The sequence below is a fragment of the Amblyomma mixtum genome, chromosome 8 (assembly GCF_055824585.1).
Source record: "Amblyomma mixtum isolate Tamu chromosome 8, ASM5582458v1, whole genome shotgun sequence".
Lineage (NCBI taxonomy): Eukaryota > Metazoa > Arthropoda > Arachnida > Ixodida > Ixodidae > Amblyomma > Amblyomma mixtum.
In genome coordinates, this window is record NC_143019.1 from 127,523,374 (window position 1) to 127,544,463 (window position 21,090).

The window sequence follows — 21,090 nt, forward strand, 5'->3', positions numbered from 1 at the left end:
ACCTATATAATGGGCGTACCTTGAAGCTGTTAATAAAGACAGCGGGAAATTGGCATAGCGCGTTTTTTTTTTTCAAAAGTGAGAGCTGATGTCGAAGCGAGAAAATTGAAAATAAACACGTAGCTTAAGGACTATTGCAACAAAATACAAAGTCAAACACTTGAGACGAGAAGTAGAATGGTAGTAAAGCTGAACCAAAATGAAAGACAAAGAAAAGTTTGAAGCGCGTATCATCGAATAGTGGCCAAAACGGCCGACTGTCTTGCTCCTGACGGAGGTGTGGCCACTACTTCCTCGGCGTGGTGGACATCCTGGACTGCCTGGAGGCCGGCGATCCATCATCACGCTCGATAGGCTGTGCGGTCAGAACGTGCTCGAGCGTTTGTCCCAGCGTCTCGGGCATGAAGCGGTCCGACACCAGGAACCCAGCGAACGTGACCAGACTGAAGGACCAGGCCAGGCCGGAGAAGTAGGCCTCGCGGGTTACGTGGAAAAAAAACGTCACGGCCACTGCGCATGCCCAGTTAAAGGCGGTGGCGACGCCCAGTAGGAAGCCGCGGTCTCGGCAGGGCACCAGCTCGGCGGCCAGGATCCAAACCACGGGGCCGAGGCCGATCGAGTGGCCTGCGACAGCAACGGAACGCCGCACTGTTTTAACTGCCTAATATTCCTAACAGCGGGGACGTACCACATGAAAACCGTCCAGTTTTCGTACTGCGACGAACGAAGTGACTCAGACAGGCACGAAAAATACCAAGCCATATAAGAAGTTGGAATACAGGACTTTACGCAGCCTTTTTACTGTATTCTTTTCATTCCGGATAAACGCATTCGCCCAGGCGCATTTTCAACATACCATAGAGGTATGCGGTGTGCTGGGATATGCAGGCGATCACTTGAACCCGGTGTAAGTGTTCTAATCATGCATTACCAGGCGCATTGCAGAATGTGCTAAAATTCTACCAATCCACAGAAAAAGTTCCTCGGGATAGGTTGGCAACACCCTAGAAAAAAACGCGTAGCGAAGAAACATAGTAATTTTATTGACGTTTCGGCCGACGACCGTCCTTCGTCTGAACAAAGTGCGCTGCGGACAGTCTCATATTTTTGGGACGTTATGACTATCTATACCAATAACTATAAATATAGAAATGCTAAAATCGGGCGAAATCATACAATCCAAAAAGCGGTAAATTTATGTATCAGCGAGATCATGGGTAATCTAAAATACCAAGAAAACATACAAAACATACCTGTCGAACTTACAAGGTGCAGAATAATGCTGAGCGCACACGTGGGCAAAGGGTGTGGCGCAAAAAAAAAAGGGAAAGACACGATGCGAAGTTATATACTGAATGATATGCCTAGCCTGCGCTATCTACATATTCAATAAAATGAATAAAACCACATGTAAGGACAATGATTCAGAGTGGCATGTAATCACAATGCAGGTGCATTGTCTAGTCACGTACAACTCATTTTATACAGGGAATAAAAATACCGGTCACGCCCCCGTTGTCCTCAAGAAGTCGGTGAAAAAAATAGGCCGATTAGGACAGGCAAGTTGGCTTACTTACTCTTTGGTTTATACCTGACGAGACGGCTTTGAACTTGCGAATTAAAAATGAAACCATTTTTTTTTCCTTTGTTTAAACCCTTCTCGTCAGGTATAAACCAAAGTGTAGACAAGACTGGTTAATCATACCACATCAATAGGCGGCGCTATCATAGGCTGCCGCAGCAACCACCTACCGCTAAGCACAGGCAAGTCCACGTAAGGTAATCTATAAATACGAAAAACATGCAAGGACGGGACACAGAAAAGAGCAGCACACGGGACGAGTGCAACCAAAACATCAAGCTTTCTCAGCGGTACTTCAAGGCTGAAATTCCGCCTTTGCGTAACCTGCGCGAGCAGGTTGGTGCTGCTTCAACTGTTTGCCTTGGAGGAGCAGCTATCCCTAGCCTTATAGTATCACTGAGAAAGCATGAGGTTTTGGCTGCGCTCATCACGTGGACTTCTCCTTTCTGTGTCCTGTTCTTCGCGCAGATGATGAGTTTATAGAATGTCGTACCAACTAGCCCACACCACATTCTTCTAGATTTCACTTCCAACAGGCACCTGTATCCGCCAAAATTGTCCCATTTAACACCGCTGAACAGAGTGAGTGAACGCTCGATTGCCACGACCCCCCCCCCCCCCCCCTTCGGCGTCCCTTCATGCAGCGGCCCAGACCAGTTCTCAGTGGAATTCAGAATGACATCCGTGGGCTGGTGGTGAATGCTGCCAGTCCGCCAGAAGCGACTGACACCAAGTGGTGACACAGCGTCGTGAAACGAGCGCGCTAACATTCATGGTATCTAGCGAGAGAAACGCGTCGTCTGTTCCTTAACGGCTAAATGATTTACATCAGCTGAATCTTTGCATAAAAGTGAGAACAGGCGTAAACGCTTCGCTCACTGTTATCGGTATGAACACTGCAGAGGGTTTGGGGTAGAAGTCGGAGTTGGGGTATGTGTTGCTGAAGCAGCCGTCGTCGTTGATTCGGTGGCGCTTGTGCTTGTTCCCTGAACCACTTTGCCCTCTTCCTGTCTCTTAACGTTATGGCTATCGTTTTCCTTTCCATAGCTGGCTGCTCTGTCGTTAAGTCAACCCCTTTTTGTAAGCCTCCAATTTTCTGCTCCACAGGTGAGTAACGGTGAGATAGAGCTGTTGTATACTTTTCTTTTGAGGATGGTTAGTAAGCTGCCACTCATGACTTGAGAGAACCTGCCAAATGTACTTCATCTAATTCTTATTCTTCTCGTTATTTTAACTCTCGTGGTCCGAATCTGCGGTAACTACCCGCCCTAAGTGGATGTATTCCCTCACCACTTGTAACGCCTCGCTACAAATAGTGAACTGCTGTTGCCTGCCGAGGCTATTGAGCATTACTGTGGTTTTCTTCATATAAATGTTTAGACCCACTGGTCAGCTCTACCTGTTTAACTCATTGATGATGCTTTGCAGTTTATCTCCTGAGTGACTTAGCAAGGCAATGTCGTTCGCGAATCGCAGATTGCTCAGGTATTCTTCATTAAATCTCCTCCCCAACTCTTCCCTATCGAGGCTTCAAAATACCTCCCGTAAATAGGCGGTGAATAGCATTGGCGAATTTACTTTAGCGTGCCGCAAGCCACTTATCCTCATAATTCATTCCAGTGCAGCATTCCAAAAAAGGCTAAAAGTGGAATCCTTTACAGTGAGGCGAAAGATCGTATGAAAATGCAGTAACGCTTATTTCCGCTAATAAAATGCCGAAGAAACGCTTGGGTGTTTAAAATTCTGTCGAAAAAAAAACGTAAACACAGTGCCACAATGTAGTAAAGGCGGTGCAGAATACAAACCTCTCGAGCAAGTATACTTTTCTTGGTGTAAAAATAGCGCACAGGGAACACAAGGGACGGAAAGTAAACGACGCTTGTGTTCCCTGTGCGCTATTTTTACATCATGAACGTTATACAACTTGCCCAACTTTCCGCTTTGCTTAAGTATACTTTTCATCAGATCACGTGTAGTGCTCCAATTACTTTCGTATATTTAATATAAGTTGTAGTGTTAAATTAATGAAGCATATAGAACACCGTGACAAAGCTGAAAACATATTCCTGGCACTATCTGAGCAATTGCGCTGCGTACCGTGTAGACAATTGCAGCGAACCTGGAGGTCTCATGAAGCTCAGGAGCGCCAGAATAGAGAATGGCTCTTAAGACCGCGGCTGAATTGCAGCTGGCATTTCGTAATCGAAGCAACGCCAGTAATATCGAAACGCAACAATACTAGTGGTTACCGGTGAACGTGTCGACAAAACCACGATGACTTCTTTTACGGATGAAGCGTTCTCCATTCGAATTAGCTGTCCGAATAAAAGTGAGAGCGGCGTCCTTTAAAGCGAGTGCTTAGAAGCACATAGCCACGTTTTCACACTAAGTGCGCAAAAACTGCAGCGCTAACTTCTCCAATTTGCGTGTGTACACCAACCCTACTGTCCCCTTAGCATTCCGCGCATGCGCACTCTGGACCTGTTATTCTGATAAGGACGCGATCACGCAAAGCCCGCTATACAAATCCTTTGTAGTCTCTTAGCTGCCGCCCAGCAAAATACTTCAAAGTGCTCTTACCAGTTCGTCCTTACTGGTACCTGCGGTCATCGCGCTGAAGATGCAATGATATGACGTCTACAGCACGGTGACGTTGCTGCCTTTTTCGCTGGATTAAACAGTGGTAAGTCATTGTTTGTGGATTTTTTTTACATAGGCGGTGGGCAGAGCTCATTGATGTCACCAGATGCCTAAATACCCTACATCCCATGATTAAAATCTGGCTGTTTTCCCTGTGGGCGGCTAACCCAACTGTGCACAAAATGGTTGGCACGGCGCCGTGGTGCGCAGGTCCTTGAAAGAAAGATCAATGAAACCATAGAGAATTGAATTAGTCTAAAAGAAGAAAAGAATTTTAGCGATTATTAGGTTAACGGCGGCGAGCGGCAATCGTGTTCATTTGCCGCCCCCCGCAGATGTCTCCGCGTGTTAACCTATGCACTGCGGCTTCACTGAATAGTCGAGTCTTGAAGTAGAGTCCCTCGCGCAAGAATTTTCTGGCAAATGGTAATTTTCCTGTATGTATATCCGCAGGGCTGTAATGTTCGTAGAGTAGTTCTTGTTAAAAATGCCTTAGTGTTCAGTTACATCTCTATACCGCCATGCTATACCGCCGCCGCTGGCGTTCCGCTGTTTCGCTAGATAACTCGTTTTGTAGGAATAATCCTGCGCAGCAAATTCCCACGAGTAGGGAACACTAATAAAAATATTCGATTCGTATTCGAAACCGTTTCTCACTATTCATGAAGTTTGCATCCAATGACGTTTTTAGCAACAGAATTACCATTCGATTCGGCTGCAAAAAAAAATTATACCTATTCGATTCCGATTCGAAAAAAACACTATTAGCACACCCTATCTTTTGATTTGACACAAGCGAATAATATCGAGCCTTATGCTTGTAAATAAGGAAGCGAGTGCTACCTATGAGTCATGGCCGGAAAAATCGGGAATCGCTGCAGGGTTCGCTTTGCGCGCCTGAACCTCTATGTCACCCAATGGTGGATGCCATGTGTGAGTGTTATAAATAAACGGCGGTGCTCGAATAGACTGCGTCATGTAATTTTTTTTATTTGAAGTCGTAGGAGTAAACGTATTTGAAGTCGTAGGAGTAAACTACAGCGTGCTTCATTCGAACCTCACGTAAATATTTGAACACTAGTAGCAAAATGGACCATAAAATTGATTCGTTTCTGATACTTCTGAAGACGAATGATTTCATTCGTTTTAGAGATCGGCTACACAGATATCCAGTTCGCTATTTATAATTTTTGAGTTTTAGCACACCTCTAGTTCTTACTCAAGCTAGTTGCTACCCCTTGTGTAACAGAATATAAAGTAAGCGGAATTCACACAGCGGACGGCAAGAAGATATGGCAGCTCCGCTTGAGATTTTGTTTCTGCAGTATGGCCCGTAATAAAATTTCGACTCTAATGAAATATTTTGATTTGAAAAAAGAAAAACACTTCCAGTTTAATATGCCCTCGCCAGACTCAAAGCGTATAAGTTATCGAAAAAGAAATTTCCCCTCGCATGTCAAACCAAACTATTTTAAACCTATAAGCCTTCTTGTCTACGCATCCTGTTACATCAGACCGGTGCATCCTCACGTCATACTAATATATCCTCCTTGTTTGGAAAAATTCACAGGGTATGGAAATTAAAAATCAAGTACGTAAACAACACGAGCAAATGCATTCACAACTGATTAGTCTACAATCGACACAAGCCGAACAATAATTGACCCGAATTTTTTACGGAACCTTTCTGTTATAAATTCGCGGTTTGAGTCCTGCTGCTAAAACTGTCGTTTTTAGCACGTTGCTGGAATTCTTATTCGTTAGCAACAATTAGCGCAAAATGATTATTATCGTTGTCCACAGATATCTTTATGAAGTTTACGTATTGGTCCTAATGTAAGTTAATCTCCTAAAAACTGAAATTGATTTCCTATTCTTTAACTCCCACAACTAAATGGATTTGCGAGTTCAGTAATATAAACATATGGCATTTGGCTGCCGTACAGCACCAGCCACGTGCCAAAAGTGTTTTAGCATTAGCTCGTCCCTAGGAAGATTAATAAACTGCGCGAAATGCTCGCAAACGAGTTTCATGGACCCTATCTTGGCAATCCAATTACTGAGCTTTAAGTCATCTTCAGCTGAAAGGCTCCTTCTAATTTTGAGCATCCTAGTTTGATTAATGCGAGCCATAAACAGCCTTGTCAGTTCTTCCCCTACGGAAACCTACAGCGGCCCAGAATGGAGCAAGCGAACATTGCTATCTCAGGAGGCCGCAGTGGCTAGGGTACAGCCGCAGTTTGTACAGAACGCAGGAAAATTAATGTAGACAAAGATAAAATTTAGACAATATCAAGGAATATATTCCAGCAACGCAAAGGCGGAAATCAGCTGGTGAGGATCAGGCAACATCAAGCCTCTTGAAGGACGGAGGGCAGGTTGTGCTAGTGAACTAGCCACTCTATACACGGAATGCTTTATAACATCCAGTATACCAGAAGCTTGGAAGAACGCTAACATTATCTTAATTCATAAGAAAGTACACGCCAAAGACATGAAAAATTACAGACCGATCAGCTTACTGTGCGTTCCCTAGAAGAATAGAATAAGGACAATCTTAAAGTTCAATCAACCAAATGATCAGGAAGACTTTCCTAAAGGATACTCAACAACATACCACATTCACATTGTGAATGAAGCGATAGAGAAGTGCGCAGAATGTATGCAACCCCTATATAGAGCGTTCTTTGATTACGAGAAAGCATTTGACTTAGTGGAAACCTCAGCAGTCATGATGTCATTGCGGAATCAGGGTGTAGAAGAATATTGTAAAAATACTGGAAGGTATCTGTTATCACGTGCTTATTTCGCAACCGAGCTGGCGGAACCTAGTCGCGCGTCAGCACCACGCAACATGAGTGCGCGTTTTTCCATATCTCTCCTTCCCTTCCCCTGCCGACCCTTTCCTTTCGCTTCTATAAAAGATGCGCTTCGATAGCAATACACGTTCTTCTGATGCCAGCATCCGACTCGCGGGGTTCTTCGATCGGTACACACGCTTGACGTGTGTCTACGACGCAACAATATCTGTAACGACTGCACAGTTACCACAGTCCTTCATGAAGTCAGCAATAAAATTCCGATAAGGAAGGGTGTCAGGCAGGTAGACACGATCTTCTCAATGCTATTCATCGTCTGTTTACATAAGGTGTTCCGAGGCCTGGATTGCGAACAGTTGAGGATAAAAGTTAAAGGATAATACCAAAGTAATTTCATATTTTTTTTATTCACATACCCTAAAGGCCCTTTACAGGCATTACATAGGGGGTTAAAGAAAAACAATAAAGCAATCGTATTACATAACACAGTGAAAAATTCCTAATGACGTCGCCTTCCTAAGTCAATCACGAAATGAGCAGCAAAGCTTGATAAATAAGTTAGACAGGCAGAGCAGAATGGTAGGTTTTAAGTTACGAGGGTCATCCAAAAATTAAGGTCTCCACTTCTTTTATAAATTGAAACAAATGTTTATTTTAAGCAATTTACAAATCACTTGAAAGGCAAACCATTCTTCTACTTTTCCACATAATCGCTGTTGCGGGCTATGCATTTTTGCAGACGCCGGGGCAGTTTTTGTATGCCCATATCATATCAGCTCGCCACCATGCCGTTGAGGAAGGGTTTGACCGCATCTTTCACTTCGTCATCATCAGTGAAGCGCCTTCCAGCGAGATGTTCTTTTAGCTTTGGAAACAAGTGTTAATCACTTGGTGACAGGTCCGGACTGTAGGGTGGGAGGCTGATGAAGTCTCATCCAAACTGTTTCAGGAGAGCGACGGTTTGGCAGACGTGGGGGCGAGCGTTGTCGTGGGGAAGACTCACATCCTTGCTTAGCATTCCTCTTATGCGATTTGGAATCGCCCGTCTGAGTTTCTTAGGGGTCTCACAATATCTGTCCGCATTTATTGTGATGCCAGGAGCCATGAAGTCTACCAACAATCCCACTTTTTGATCCCAAAACACAGTTGTCATGACTCTGCCAGCAGATTGTGTTCGCTTGAATTTTCGCGGCTTGGGCGAAGAGGAGTGCCGCCACTCACGTGATTCTTGTTTGGTCTCAGGTGCGAAGTGGAATGCCCAGGTTTCGCCAGACAAAGGAATGGTTTGGTTTGGTTTGGTTTGGTTTGGTTTGGTTTATGGGGTTTAACGTCCCAAAGCGACTAAGGCTATGAGAGACGCCGTAGTGGAGGGCTCCGGAAATTTCGACCACCTGGGGTTCTTTAACGTGCACTGACATCGCACAGTACACAGGCCTCGAATTTCTCCTCCAAAGAAATTTAGCCGCCGCGGCCGGGATCGAACCCGCGTCTTTCGGCCAGACAAAGAAATCCAGAAAGGTCTGAAATTCGCGGGAAGAGTCAACGCGTTGCCGTTGATGGTCGTCTGTGAGCACTCATGGAACCCATCTTGCGCACAGCTTCCGATATTTCAACTGTACTGTGAAAATTCAATGAATGGTGCTTCTAGAAACGCCAGGAACCAAAATGTAAAGTTCGTCGAGTGTAATCCTCCGATCTTGCAGCATCATTTCTTCGACCTTCGCAACTGTCTCATCAGAAATGGACGGTCTCCCGCTTCTTTCTTCGTCGTGAATTTCAGCGCGACCAGCTGCGAACTCCCACCCCACTTGCAGACGTTTTTAATATCCATGCATGACTCTCCGTACACTTCCGTCAACTGGTGATGAATTTCGATTGGTTGAACGCCTTTTGCGTTCCAAAAACTAATAACTGCGAGAACTTCGCACCTGGCGGTAGCGACAAACGGGAGCTCCATTTCAAATGGCCGCCGTGCCAAGACTGAAAGTCCCTTTCGCGCTGAGTCATGGCTTGTTTGGAAGCCGGGGATCAATGAACACAGCAGCATAGCGAGCAGCCACGCAAATAGTTTCCCTGCGGCCGCAGCCCTTTGGAGACATTACTTTCGGGATTACCCTCGTAATATGCAGAAAACCGAAGTAATATTCAACAGTCTCGCAAGAGAACAGCAGTTCACAATTGGTAGCGAGGTGCTGGAAGTGATAAGGAAATGTCTACTAAGATAGGGGCCGCAGAGAGGGACTGGAAGAACAACAATGTGGGGGAGCGCATATGTCCGGTTCTCTCATATCGTGAATGGCAGTTTACCAGTATCCTTCAAGAGAAAAGTATACAGCAGCTGTATCTTACCGGCACTCACGTTCGGAGCAGAGACGTGGAGGCGAACGAAAAGGGTTCATCCTAAATTGAGAAAGCAGCGAGCTATGTAAAGAAAAATGATAGGTGTAACGTTAAGAGACCCGAAGCGGTCAGAGTGAATGAGGGAACAAAAGCGTGTTAATAATATCCTCGTCGAAGTCAAGACGAATAAATGGGCTTCGGCAGGGATTGTAGTACGAAGGCTAGATAACCGCTGGTCTTTAAGGGTAAAGGTGTGGATTCCAAGAGAACGCAAGCGTAGCAAGGGGTGGCAGGAAGTTAGGTGGGCGGATGAGAATAAGAAGTTCGCGGGGATAGGGTGGCCGCAGCTGGGAGAGGACAGGGTTAACTGGAGATATATGGGAGAGGCCTTGCCCTGCAGTGATGATGATGATGATTATGACTGGACGTCTTGTACTCGAATTATTGCATTTCGCTGCAATAGCGGCACCTCGTTCTTGCTTCGAAGTGTGTCTCGAAGGTGTGGTAATGCGACGTAGCTGCGCTGCAACGCACGGCCACGCTATGGTCAGCAGGCGCACCTATGATGAAGAGTCCCAGGAAGACGACAGGCAGGCGCTCGGAGATGGAGTCGCCGCTGGATACCCCTGCATTTCCCAATTGGTACACTGCTCCTATGGCCAACATGGAGAAGACGCACACGAGGGACGAGACGGTCAGCATCCGGCGCCTGCCGACCGTGTCCATAAGGGACACAGCCGACAGGGTAGCCGCCACCTGCGCATTAAAAAAAGGAGAGAATTAAGTGGCCTAATTTGTTGCAGCATAATTAAGCGTTCCGTTAAAAGGCATAGTTCAAAGTTGAAAGTCGAAAGTTGAAAGTTTATTGAAGAATACAATAAAAGTTGCAATTGTATACAGCGAGAGGTCAGAGGTCCCATGGTACAAGACCGCGGGCGGGACCTCCCATAAAAATAAATTTCAATATGCAACATAATATAAAATACACAACACATTAATTAGCGACGCAACAGAATAAATATAGGCACATAGTGTAATATTAGTTCCTGAAATATTTAAATACAAACAATGTAATGCACGATAATGTGCAATAAAACACTCACAGATGCCGCAATACATAAAATCAATAACAAAAAAAATCACAAATTAAGAAAGAAAAGATTTAGTTTCACCTTGAATAAAGAAAGCGTATTAGTTTGATGTCTATGTTCAAAGAGTTCCAAAATGATACGGATGAAAAAATGAAGGCATTGTTTCCCGTAGTTAGTTCTGACCTTAGGTAGTAAAAAGTTATTACGCAGCGCAAAACGTGTGACGATGTTGCTCATGATCGTGCCGGGAGAAAATATGCTTAGCGGGAGATAATGATAAAGAATCTGAAAGAATAGGATACCAAGGTTGTAAAAATAAAGGGCCGAGATAGGTAGAACGTTTAAACCTATGAACAAAATGCGGGAGGGTGACATTCGAGGGGTATTGGTTATGATGCGCATGGCTTGCTTTTGCAATTTTATTAAAGGCCAGAGATGAATATGATAGGCGTTGCCCCAAGATGAGATACCGTAGTTTAAGTGGCTGTGGATGAATGCGTAGCAAAGAGATAATAAAGTTTGGACTGGAAAATAGCTTCGGGCTTTAATTAGTGCGCGTAACCCATAAGAAATTTTCTTGCACGTTTCAGCTACATGATGATGGAATTTTAAGTCAGGGTCAATGATAACACCAAGAAAAGAAACTCGATATTACGGCGAAATAGCAGAAGAATTGAGGTATAGAAGTGGTGTGATGGGCAATGACTTCTGAGAGGGTTGGAAAATCTGAAAACAAGTTTTAGTGACGTTCACGGACAGGCGGTTAATGTGGCACCAACGCTCAAGAGAATTAAGATCATTCTGTAGGTTAAGTATCAGCTGATTAATGTCCTGGTGCGATGATAGCATGGTAGAGTCATCTGCGTATAGTATACTATTGCAATTCTTGAAACAGGATGGTAAATCATTAATGTAGAGTAAAAACAATACAGGGCCAAGAATTGAGCCCTGTGGAACACCCTTGTTAATTAAAGCTATGTTAGATGTATGGTCATTAATAGAGACTATGTGCTCTCGGTGACAGAGAAAGCTCTTCAAGAGCATTAGGGGAGGTCCAGTGATACCATAAGATTCCAGTTTGTGAAACAAGATGGAGTGATCAATGGAATCAAATGCTTTGCTAAAATCTATGTAAACTGCTCCTGAGAACATTCCTTTATCAATTGTTAGCCTAACGTAATCTATGAGAGACGCTATTGCAGTATCTGTAGATAGTCCGCGCCGAAAGCCGTGTTGACTATCTGTCAATATGTTAAATTTTTCAGTATAACTAGGCTACCTTACTTCAATTAGTTTTTCTAAAAATTTGTCAAAAAAAGGAAGAATTGCAATCGGTAGATAATTATTTGGCAAAGCTGGATCACCTTTTTTGAAGACCGGTATTATTTTCGCTATCTTGAGCTGCTTGGGATAACTGCCAGATTTAAAAACGAGATTGCAGAAGTGGCTGAGGACTGGTGCAAGCAATGACCGGATACTTTTCACATGCTTTCCATGGATATTGTCAACGCCGGGGGTGCAGCATCACCATTTCTAAAGAGATGAAAGGGTACAATTTTTATACCCCTCCGTGATCTTTAAGCGGTGCTATGTGAAGACAACCACGTGAAGTTAATAGCGACCTCTCAGTAAGTCGTAGCGAAATAATACTAAATCTTACAAAATTTCAATCACACATGCCATTAATCTAGTCGATTGTTTGACAGCGTACCATCTGGTCAGGCATCCCGGGTGAAGTTCTCAGGTCACTGACCATGGTAAAAAAAGAATGGCGTTTCGGGAGCTCTACGGCTCTCTTGTTCGTGATGGCGTAACTTGACGTAGTCGATGGTTCATCGTTGTAGCTGATGACTCCCGAAACGTCATTCTTTTTTTTTTTCGAGACGTCCCTAGTGCCCATAAGGAGGAAACAAGTTTTTACAGGATATCACGCTCCTGCTGCCATCGAGCCCTATGAAATATTCGTGAAGCTCATTCTAAGTTCCTCTTTCTATGCAAACTAGAATATTCTAGGAAATTGCTGCCGACCTTCCTCGCACCTATGGTGACATGTTTCCTCGTCGCATCAGTGTCAAAGTTTCAGGCTAACCATCACTAACACGCATATCACGACTGCAACGGAACCCACGATTGAAACCAAGAACTGTGCCCCGTATGCTCGCAGTCGCTAGAACCTGATGCACCAGAAGGAGCCTTCAAACAGAAAATAAGCCTTCTGAACTTTACCCGGGAGTAATAAATCATGTAGCAGTGGAAGTAAAGAGAACTCGGCCATTAGACGCTGTTCACGTATCTGCAGCCTATATATTGCACAGTGCTTAACCCTGCAATACTACAGGTATCATCTCTCATGCATGGTGCTTAAATGTTACAAATTTTAATTTATGCTGGCAGAACTGCATGCATGATTGGCATTATTAGAGACACTGCCTTTTACAAGAGCGCGGTTTTCTTCCGTTCGCTTGCCATGGCGTTTAAGAACTGCTTTTGTGTAATGCTCGCTATGCGTTCCAGTGTGAATGACTGTATTGGTAAGCATATTTTACGTATGCGGCACCCTGTCGGTCTACACGACGAGCTTGTGCGATTCGGAGAAACTACTAAATTGAGCGCCTTTTGGTGGTGTGTTCGGCCTCACAACAAACATTTGTGGTGATGTTTTACAAGGATAGCTTTGAAATGAAGAAGCGTGCTTTCGCACACTCTTGTCCAAAGCACTCGACAACTGTTTAAGAACTTTTGCCTCGATAGGTGCTCTAGAAAATGGGGAAATTATTTTGGTGTTTTTTTTTGTAATGCTTTCATGGGTCGCGTTACTCCCTCGAACTCCAGCATCGGGCGATTGCAATGCTCACGTTTCTCTGCGTTCTAACGTTTCATATTGTTACGTACTCAGTTGGCACTGAGCACGTCTGGGACGTCTTTTCGAGAGGTTTTATGACGGGGCGGAGAGCTCAAACCAGCCAGGCCAACCAGCTTCGTTTTCCTCTACTCTCCGATCTTCTCCGCTTCGTGGTCGACACAAAGCACATTACACTTCTCCCTCCGCAGACGAAGCCGCCCACGGCGAGCTAAGCAGTGTCCCGAGGACTGAATCGTTTCAGCCTAGCAACATGCACCACCTGGGTCTTTCGTGAGCATCGGCCACTGTCAGTAAGGCGCGAGACGACGTAGTTCAAATCACTGATGCGCTCAAGCACAACAAAAGGGCCAGTGTAGTGAGACAGAAGCTTCTGACACAAGCCACGCTTCCGTAGTGGCGTCCACAACCACACTCGATCGCCAGGGTCATAGGAGATGGGCTGGTGACTGGTGTCGTAGCGGCGTTTAGAGCGCTGCTGTGAGTCCAAAATGCGGAGGCGGGCAATTCGACTCGCTTCTTCAGCTCGGCAGAGTGTGGCGGCGACGGGGCGGAGAGCTCAAACCAGCCAGGCCGACCAGCTTCGTTTTCCTCTACTGTCCGATCTCCTCCGCTTCATCGTCGACACAAAGCACGTTACAATATTTTCACAATCTGTTCTAGGATATTCAATAATACTCTTCACAAAGAGACGACATCGCAGAGGAACCGTGAAATTGGAAAACGCGTTTCGAAAACGTTGGTTTCCATGTAATACCAAGGGCGCCAAGCCTACTTTTCACAACCCCCGTTGTTTGTAAACGCGGTGTAGTTCTCTCTGATCTGCAGGCGGCCTCTGAACCGAGAGAAGCAACGAAGATTCCTATGTAACAATGCGTAAACAGGTTGTCGTGCGATCGGGATTACAATCAAGTTGACCATTGCCAGAACCACTACCAGAACAGCAGTACCACGCAGCGGTACAGCGTCACAGCGTAGCTGGTCTATCATTGAGTTGTAGAGTCAGAGTTTTCTTTCAGTGAAAGACACGGGAAGCAGTGCTGTCGGTGTTGCAACGCAGCGCCATGGATCGCCGTAAGTTGTATATCAGAAGGATCCTATAACGTGCGCCGTTCTTACCTGCAGACCAGCGAGAATGATGTTCGTGGTCCCGGGGCAGATGGCGACACCGGAATTGGCGGACAGGGTGTGCGCGTAGAAGATCACCATGCTGATGCCCGTGAATTGCTGCAGGAAGTGCACTTGCAACGCCAGCAGAAGGTGCGACATGGGCGTCGGGACGGGGATGAACCACTGCTCTATGGCGACGCACTCGTTTTCCACCTGCCCAAAAAGGACGGTTTCCAAGCACGGCACACTCAGTCTGGGAATATTTGACTAACCGATAGCTCGCAGCTCTTCTTGTTGTGAATTCGAGCTTGTTTAATAGTGCTGCACTGGACAGAGAGATTCGCCAGCAGTAACAAAATAATTTATTTCAGGCTTCTGTTTTATTGTTTGCAGTTAACGCAGTTCTTTCACTCTCATCGATTCCTTTAGAAAGTTGCGATACAAAAAATGTCATCGCTCTCTGTATGTACTACTCTGTTTTGCCGAAAATGAATATTTCTTGCACTTTCGCACAAGACAACTTCAATAGCAGGTGCCATTCACGAAAAAAACCGGCGTTCGTCGTCCATGCCATGAAAGAGCAGGTGGCGCCCCTATCTCGGTTGAAAGAAGGCAACCGTCCCATCGCGTCCTGCGAAACGTACCGGCCATGGATGGTGGGAATGAAATTAATTAAAATAAATTCCAAGCGATTGTTAAATGCGCTTTGTGACATTGCGCATCAGCGCATTGGTCAAGATACAGACAGCCCCCAGAAGAACTCTGTGTCAAAATGACTCGTAAGGGGGCTTGGGAACAGTAACCTGGTTTTACAAGCCCCATCGTTCGCTCCGTTTGAAACAGCCACTCGTCGGGGCAGTCCTGCATGGCTTAACAGCTGCACCACGACGCTTAACCGCTGCACCAAGGGTTGTGAAGGACTACCACCATCTATGAATACACCAAAGAGGAATACATGCGGGGGAGGTATCTCTAAAGGTATCGCATTGTACTCTAAGAGCAGGTTGAGCATCTTCTAATTTTCGGAACTTATAAAACAATTCAGGAATGGACCGCAAGATTAGGCTATTGTGCCTCGTCCACAAGTTTCTGCACCCGTTCTTTTTCTATTTTGCGTTCTTCCTCCGTAAATCGTTCCCCTTGTTGCATAATCCTAAAGTTTTCTTCATTTAATTTCATTTCATTTATTGGTTTCGTTTGGCCAGTACAGAGACTGCAAACAAGGGAGAGCAAGCTAAAGGCGCCTAGTAGCGCCTGACAGAGGCCTGCCCTCCCCCCCCAAAAAACAAAGTGGCACTTGGCAACGGTACAAAATTTCCATAAGTAACAGAAACTAGAAAAGCAGCGGACATATTGACAACGAAACAAAGATCAGTCATGCATAGTGCTAAGCACTAAATTGAAGCTAAATTTGCCTCATATTTTCTAGAAATTATGATATACCTTTTATGCTATGAATAGGGTAACAACTTCAATAAGACAGCGAAAGGATGGCGATACCCTGAAATGAGGTCCTCGGATGCTGAGAAGCCTCTGCAGGGCTTCCAGCTTGCGGCCTTTGAGCAGCAGCCAGCGTGGGCTCTCCTCCGAGAAGTGGTTGGCTGCCATGACAAGTACAGAGGCCGCGAAGCACGCCATGGCCAGAAGCTGCCAGCGCAAGAAGAGGCCCAGCACGTACGAGTAGAGGATGCCCACCGTGGTGGCCAGATACAGAGCGCCACCCTGGAAGGCGCGTGGCAAGGGTCACCAGGGAGCAAAGTACTGACAGCCGCAATGCCTCGCGCGCAAATCAGCGTCGTGATGTCAGAGACGATACCCACAACTCTGTAGGCGGCAAACATCTTTCCGCGAGTTATGGTAGAAGCGCCGTATCAAAGCATGAGGCTCTAGAGTGTTTCGATCACCGGTAAAGTACAGCCTTTGTCGAAAGTTTAGGGCCGAGGGCTTTGCTCTGAGCGCTCGAAACCACCTGAAAGTAAGAACTCTTCTACTGCCCCCTCCAATGAGTAAACCTGCCACGTATGCCACAGGAGGCCCACTGCATGGCCTATTAACAAACTCCCTGAGCTCTAAACTTTTCACAAAGGCTGTAAAATGTTGTAAGCACCACATATGCTCGTGACGGGCGGTAGTGAAAGGTCGCTGAAACCATCCATCGGCACTACAGCACCAAACGAGAACGTGGACAGACGTTCCATAAGATTTATCTAGTTTCATTTTGCAGTTAACAGAACTGAGTCACATCAGGTTTATTGCAATAAAGATTGCTGTTTTGTGTAACGGGAAAAGATTACAGCATTTGAGATAAATGTAGTGCGGGCCATCTCTGCCCGTTTCGACTCTTTAGTCTATAGCAGCGTGTGAGATGAATGCTACCTGTGCGTCGCTTAGTCAGTTTCGTATCGTGTCAAGTTTCATGCCGAAATCCCTGAGAAAATTCATATATTGTGTTCATCAAGGCTAAGCATGCAAAAGCGGTATCCGCGCATGTAGACGTTAGCACTACGGAGCAATCCAAGCGCAGAAATTTCCTGTCGATGTTTTCTTATCATAGAAAGACGCTTTAATGATCGCTTTATTCAAAAGGTGGGGAAAGGACAACATTGCGGTACTAACCTAAACGTCTTGGAGAAACTCGAGCAATGGAAGCGCTTTTTGTACTCTAGTACTAAAATCCGCAATCTCAGATTTCGCCGATGTTTGTCTGTCCATAGCCTCTCGCTGTCACCTTAAGCTTGCTCGGAAAGAGCAACCTGGGTCTCACCAGCGCCACTAGTGGCAGCACCTGCCATCGCAGGGCAGTGGCGCATCACTTAACCGCTGCACCACTGCGCCAGGAATGCTATAAGGACTCGCAGCGATGTAAAGCAGATCGACCAATTTCTCATAGATGTCCTTTACCAGATTAACGTTACCGCGTCATACCCTAAAGGGGGAGCTTAATTTCGATTTCACCGGTCTTTGTCAGAATAATCATTCATCTAGAAACGGAGACTCGAAGCGAAACAAAGGTTAAAAGCGAAGTCTTAGCAACTAGCTTTTGGCCTAACCACGCTGGATAATCCGCCATTTTCAGTGCGAAAGCACTCCTCCAGACGTACTAACCCTGGGAAAGATTCTTGTGATGTTCTCTTGTCTTGTGCTCCGAACTAACCTGAGCTTACTTCCGTTACTCTGGTAAGCTCGGGTTAGTTAGCAGGAGCGTCGCTCAAGCTGCAGCCAATGGCAGGAAACGCGGGTTAGTTCGGAGGATCGTCGCGCCTATATGTCACGTAGCCTTGTAGTGTCAACACTACAAAAACTAAGTGTTAATGATTGGTCGCGAGAGGTTGCTTAGGAACAGCAATAGGGTAGGGGGGGGGGGGGGGGTCACAATCCTAAACCGTAGCTGCGACAGAAACAGCCACCTGCCAGTGCAGTGGTACATCACTTAACCGTTGCGTCACTGCGCTGGTAGTGGTATGAGCACCCGCCGAGATCTATGAATGTTAAGTAAAGAATGATGAATTCTGCATATATGACCATTCCCTCACAAAAGCTATCGTGTCATTCCCCTAAGGCGGAGATTACTTGTCCCCTCCATTTGAAGAATGTACACATGATTTCGAACATCTTCTGGGTTTAACAACGTTAAACCCCTAGAGCTTTTTTCTTTCAACATATTAAGCGTGCCGTCATGACCAAGAAAACTTCCTCCTTCACTCTGCGCTCTGCAAACCAGACACTTTAAAATTATTACATTAACTGCACCGTTTACGATAGTGTTCTTATCGCAATTACCTCCCCAGTTTTGCAGAATTAGACCCCTGACCACGTAATAGCTCATACCGCTGTTCCCCGGTGTCCAGGCAGGGTTAACTCGGCGACGTACGCGGGCGCAGTGAGCGACGCTATGCCGCAAGCGACGCCCGTCAGGAATCGGCCTGAGTAGATCAGCGCAGGTGAGCCGGCGGCGAAGAGCACCGCGTACCCCAACATGGAAGCCAGGGCGCTGACCAGGAGTGCGAACCGACGACCCATGACTTGGCACGCGAAGCCGGAAAACCCGGAGCCCACCATGGCGCCGATCGGCAACAGGGATCTGAACCTAGAGGCGCAAATCGGACAAGGCAATGCAAAGGACCGTCTCTTAGCTGCGTGCATATGCACCGTGCATTTCGCTGCCGTGGTGGCTCAATGGTTATGGTGCTCGGCTGCTGCCCCCAAGGACGCGGGTTCGATCCCGGCCGCGGCGGTTGAATTTCTTTGGAGGAGAAATTCTAGAGACCCGTGTACTGTGCGATGTCAGTGCACGTTAAAGAACCCCAGGTGGTCGAAATTTCGGGAGCCCTCCAATACGGCGTCTCTCATAGCCTTAGTCGCTTTGGGACGTTAAACCCCATAAACCAAACCAAACCAAAGCACCGTGCATTTCGTCGATGTCCCTGACCCAGATATCCAACGGATCTTGTATTCAAGTTTTAAGGAGCCCAGTTATGGTGGCAAAAAATGGGATTTTCTCGCCCACGCCTTTGGAAAGCCAGCCAAGAGGACCAGTCGTAGATAAGGAGCTGCCCTGTGCAACTGTCATTGTTATGCATTACTTCATAGGAAAAACAAAAAATGTGCATAAATGACGGGACAATACAGAAGCACATACGACAACAAGCGCTTCTTCTCTGTTGTCCCGCCCTTTTTGTGCAGTTTGTTGTTGTTCCTAGAATGTCGTACCAACTAGACCCTCACAACACCCTTCTAGGTATGTACTACTACCACTGTCTTCATTCAATCTATATATTTTGACTGAAAAGCAGCTGCCAAAAACAGAGTGGCTTGAGTTGATTGCTCTAGCTTCATTAGCAGTCGAGTGACCTGCGTCCCTTGCCAACACCCACTTAAGTCTGTTACACAAGCAAGCGAAAACGCTCCCGATTTCTGCCGCCACGGCTCAGAGACCTATTTCGAGCGGTCGTGTCGGCTCGAGTGGCAAGAGCGACTAGGTTCCAACGAAGTGAAAATTTTTCACGCGCCGCGCCCCTCAGTCGACTGCACGTGAAAAAGCCTTTCTAGTTCCCAAACGTATCTCAGCTATTTTTCTTCCCTTTCCGCTACGTTGTGCACGATGGTCGGCCAAGATGGGGCCTGACTACACGCCGTGTCCCAATAAATGAGGCCTTTCGCTTACCTTTAAGTACCACCCACAGATCGAGCGCCATATGATAACAAGAAACCTTAGATACAAGGCATATGATCGTCCCCGGAGGTATCGCATCTTTCAAAGTGGGCCCTTCTGATTCCGTCCTTTGTGGCCCACCTGAGACCTCGGGTAACTCGGATCACTCTGGTAGATGCAAAGCGGCCAGAGTAGATAACATGTGGCTTGACATCCTATAGCGCTCACCAGACGCAGTCCGCCATGGCGTGGAACATCTCTGCTTTCTCCCCAGTGGAGGCGGCGAGGCTGTCGGCTGCCGGGGAGGTGTAGCCCAGCGAGATGCCCGTGCAGAAGGAGCCCAGCCAGGCGCCCAGCAGACTCACCACGAGCGAGACGGTGATCGGGTTCTGGAGAGGCTCGTGGGGCGGTTCCACGGAGAATAAATTCATAGCCGCCGTTGAAGTTTGCTTGCCGTTTGCGCCAAGGGTACTCGCGACGACATTCGCTTCTTCTTCTTCTACCTTCACGGCAGCACGGCACGTGAGACACATTGTTGCGTGCCTCACTTAAACTTCTACGTTTATAGATCTGGTCTTCCGGTCTCCCCATTGTGCCCGTTCTGCGGCGAACCCGAAACGATAGATCATTTCTTGCTGACCTGCCACCGTTTCTCCTCTTTGCGGAGCCGCCTGCTAGAGCACCCGTTACTACAGCTCGGTCTAAGTCTGTCAGCTGGGGTTGTTCTGTCTCTTGGTGCTTCCCCCCTTGGACACAGAAACTGGAATATGCTCTCCGCCATTCAAACTTTCCTTACAGAAACTAAACGGCTGCCGTCCTAAGCTCTTTCTCAAGATTAATATTTCTCTGCAACGAAAGCTTTCCGAAACATGGCATGTGTAGTCCCGTTCCCTATTTCAGTCACCAATCTCACAGTATTTGTTTAGCTTATTTTCTTTATTCTTTATTCAAGAGTTACCCCGCATTTGCTCGAAGGCGTTATAGCAGGGGGGTTACAGATTTGCAAAAAATACATCTTCACTTGCAGAGCACACTCGCATTTCGGAAAGCCGGTTCCACTCTTGCACGGTTTAAAAAAAAGTTAATATCTTTCATTTATTTCCTAATTAATGTTATTATCATTAATATCATTAAATTTTTTTTCTCATTTATTTAATTCCTTAACATTCTGAGCACCTGTCAGTCACCACCTGTGTCTTAGCCAATCCCACGCAGTGGGTACGCGCCGTTATTTAGAGGACAACCACAACAACCGCGGCCAGCGCCCGCTGCCTCTCAGTGGGGTTATTTTAGCACGATAGCGTTAGAAGCCCCGTTGTCCAGAAAATCCGGCGTCGGCGTTGCCGCCGTCGGTGTTGTGAGGTAAAAATCACGGGCATGGCTCATAAAGTCGGTGTCCAGAGAGCAACCTAGGCGCCAGGTGGGCCACCTAGGTTACATGACCTTAAAGTGTCATCACAACCTGGCCACCAGGTAGTGAGAAAACTGCCCACCAC

The 21,090-nt window shown here is 46.4% G+C and overlaps 2 protein-coding genes across 2 annotated transcripts; both read right to left on the minus strand.

Moving 5' to 3' along the window:
- Positions 1-286: 286 nt before the first annotated feature.
- On the minus strand, positions 287-16,283 carry LOC149334267 (facilitated trehalose transporter Tret1-like). The gene is made up of 5 exons (XM_089557897.1): positions 16,263-16,283; positions 15,943-16,164; positions 14,452-14,655; positions 9,942-10,137; positions 287-624 (listed from the first exon to the last, which is right to left on the minus strand). The coding sequence occupies exons 1-5, from the start codon at positions 16,281-16,283 to the stop codon at positions 287-289; spliced, it is 981 nt and encodes a 326-aa protein (XP_089414023.1).
- Positions 16,284-18,264: 1,981 nt separating this feature from the next.
- On the minus strand, positions 18,265-20,025 carry LOC149334268 (solute carrier family 2, facilitated glucose transporter member 8-like). The gene is made up of 2 exons (XM_089557898.1): positions 19,823-20,025; positions 18,265-18,529 (listed from the first exon to the last, which is right to left on the minus strand). Exons 1-2 carry the CDS (start codon positions 20,023-20,025, stop codon positions 18,265-18,267), a joined length of 468 nt encoding a protein of 155 aa, XP_089414024.1.
- Positions 20,026-21,090: the final 1,065 nt, after the last annotated feature.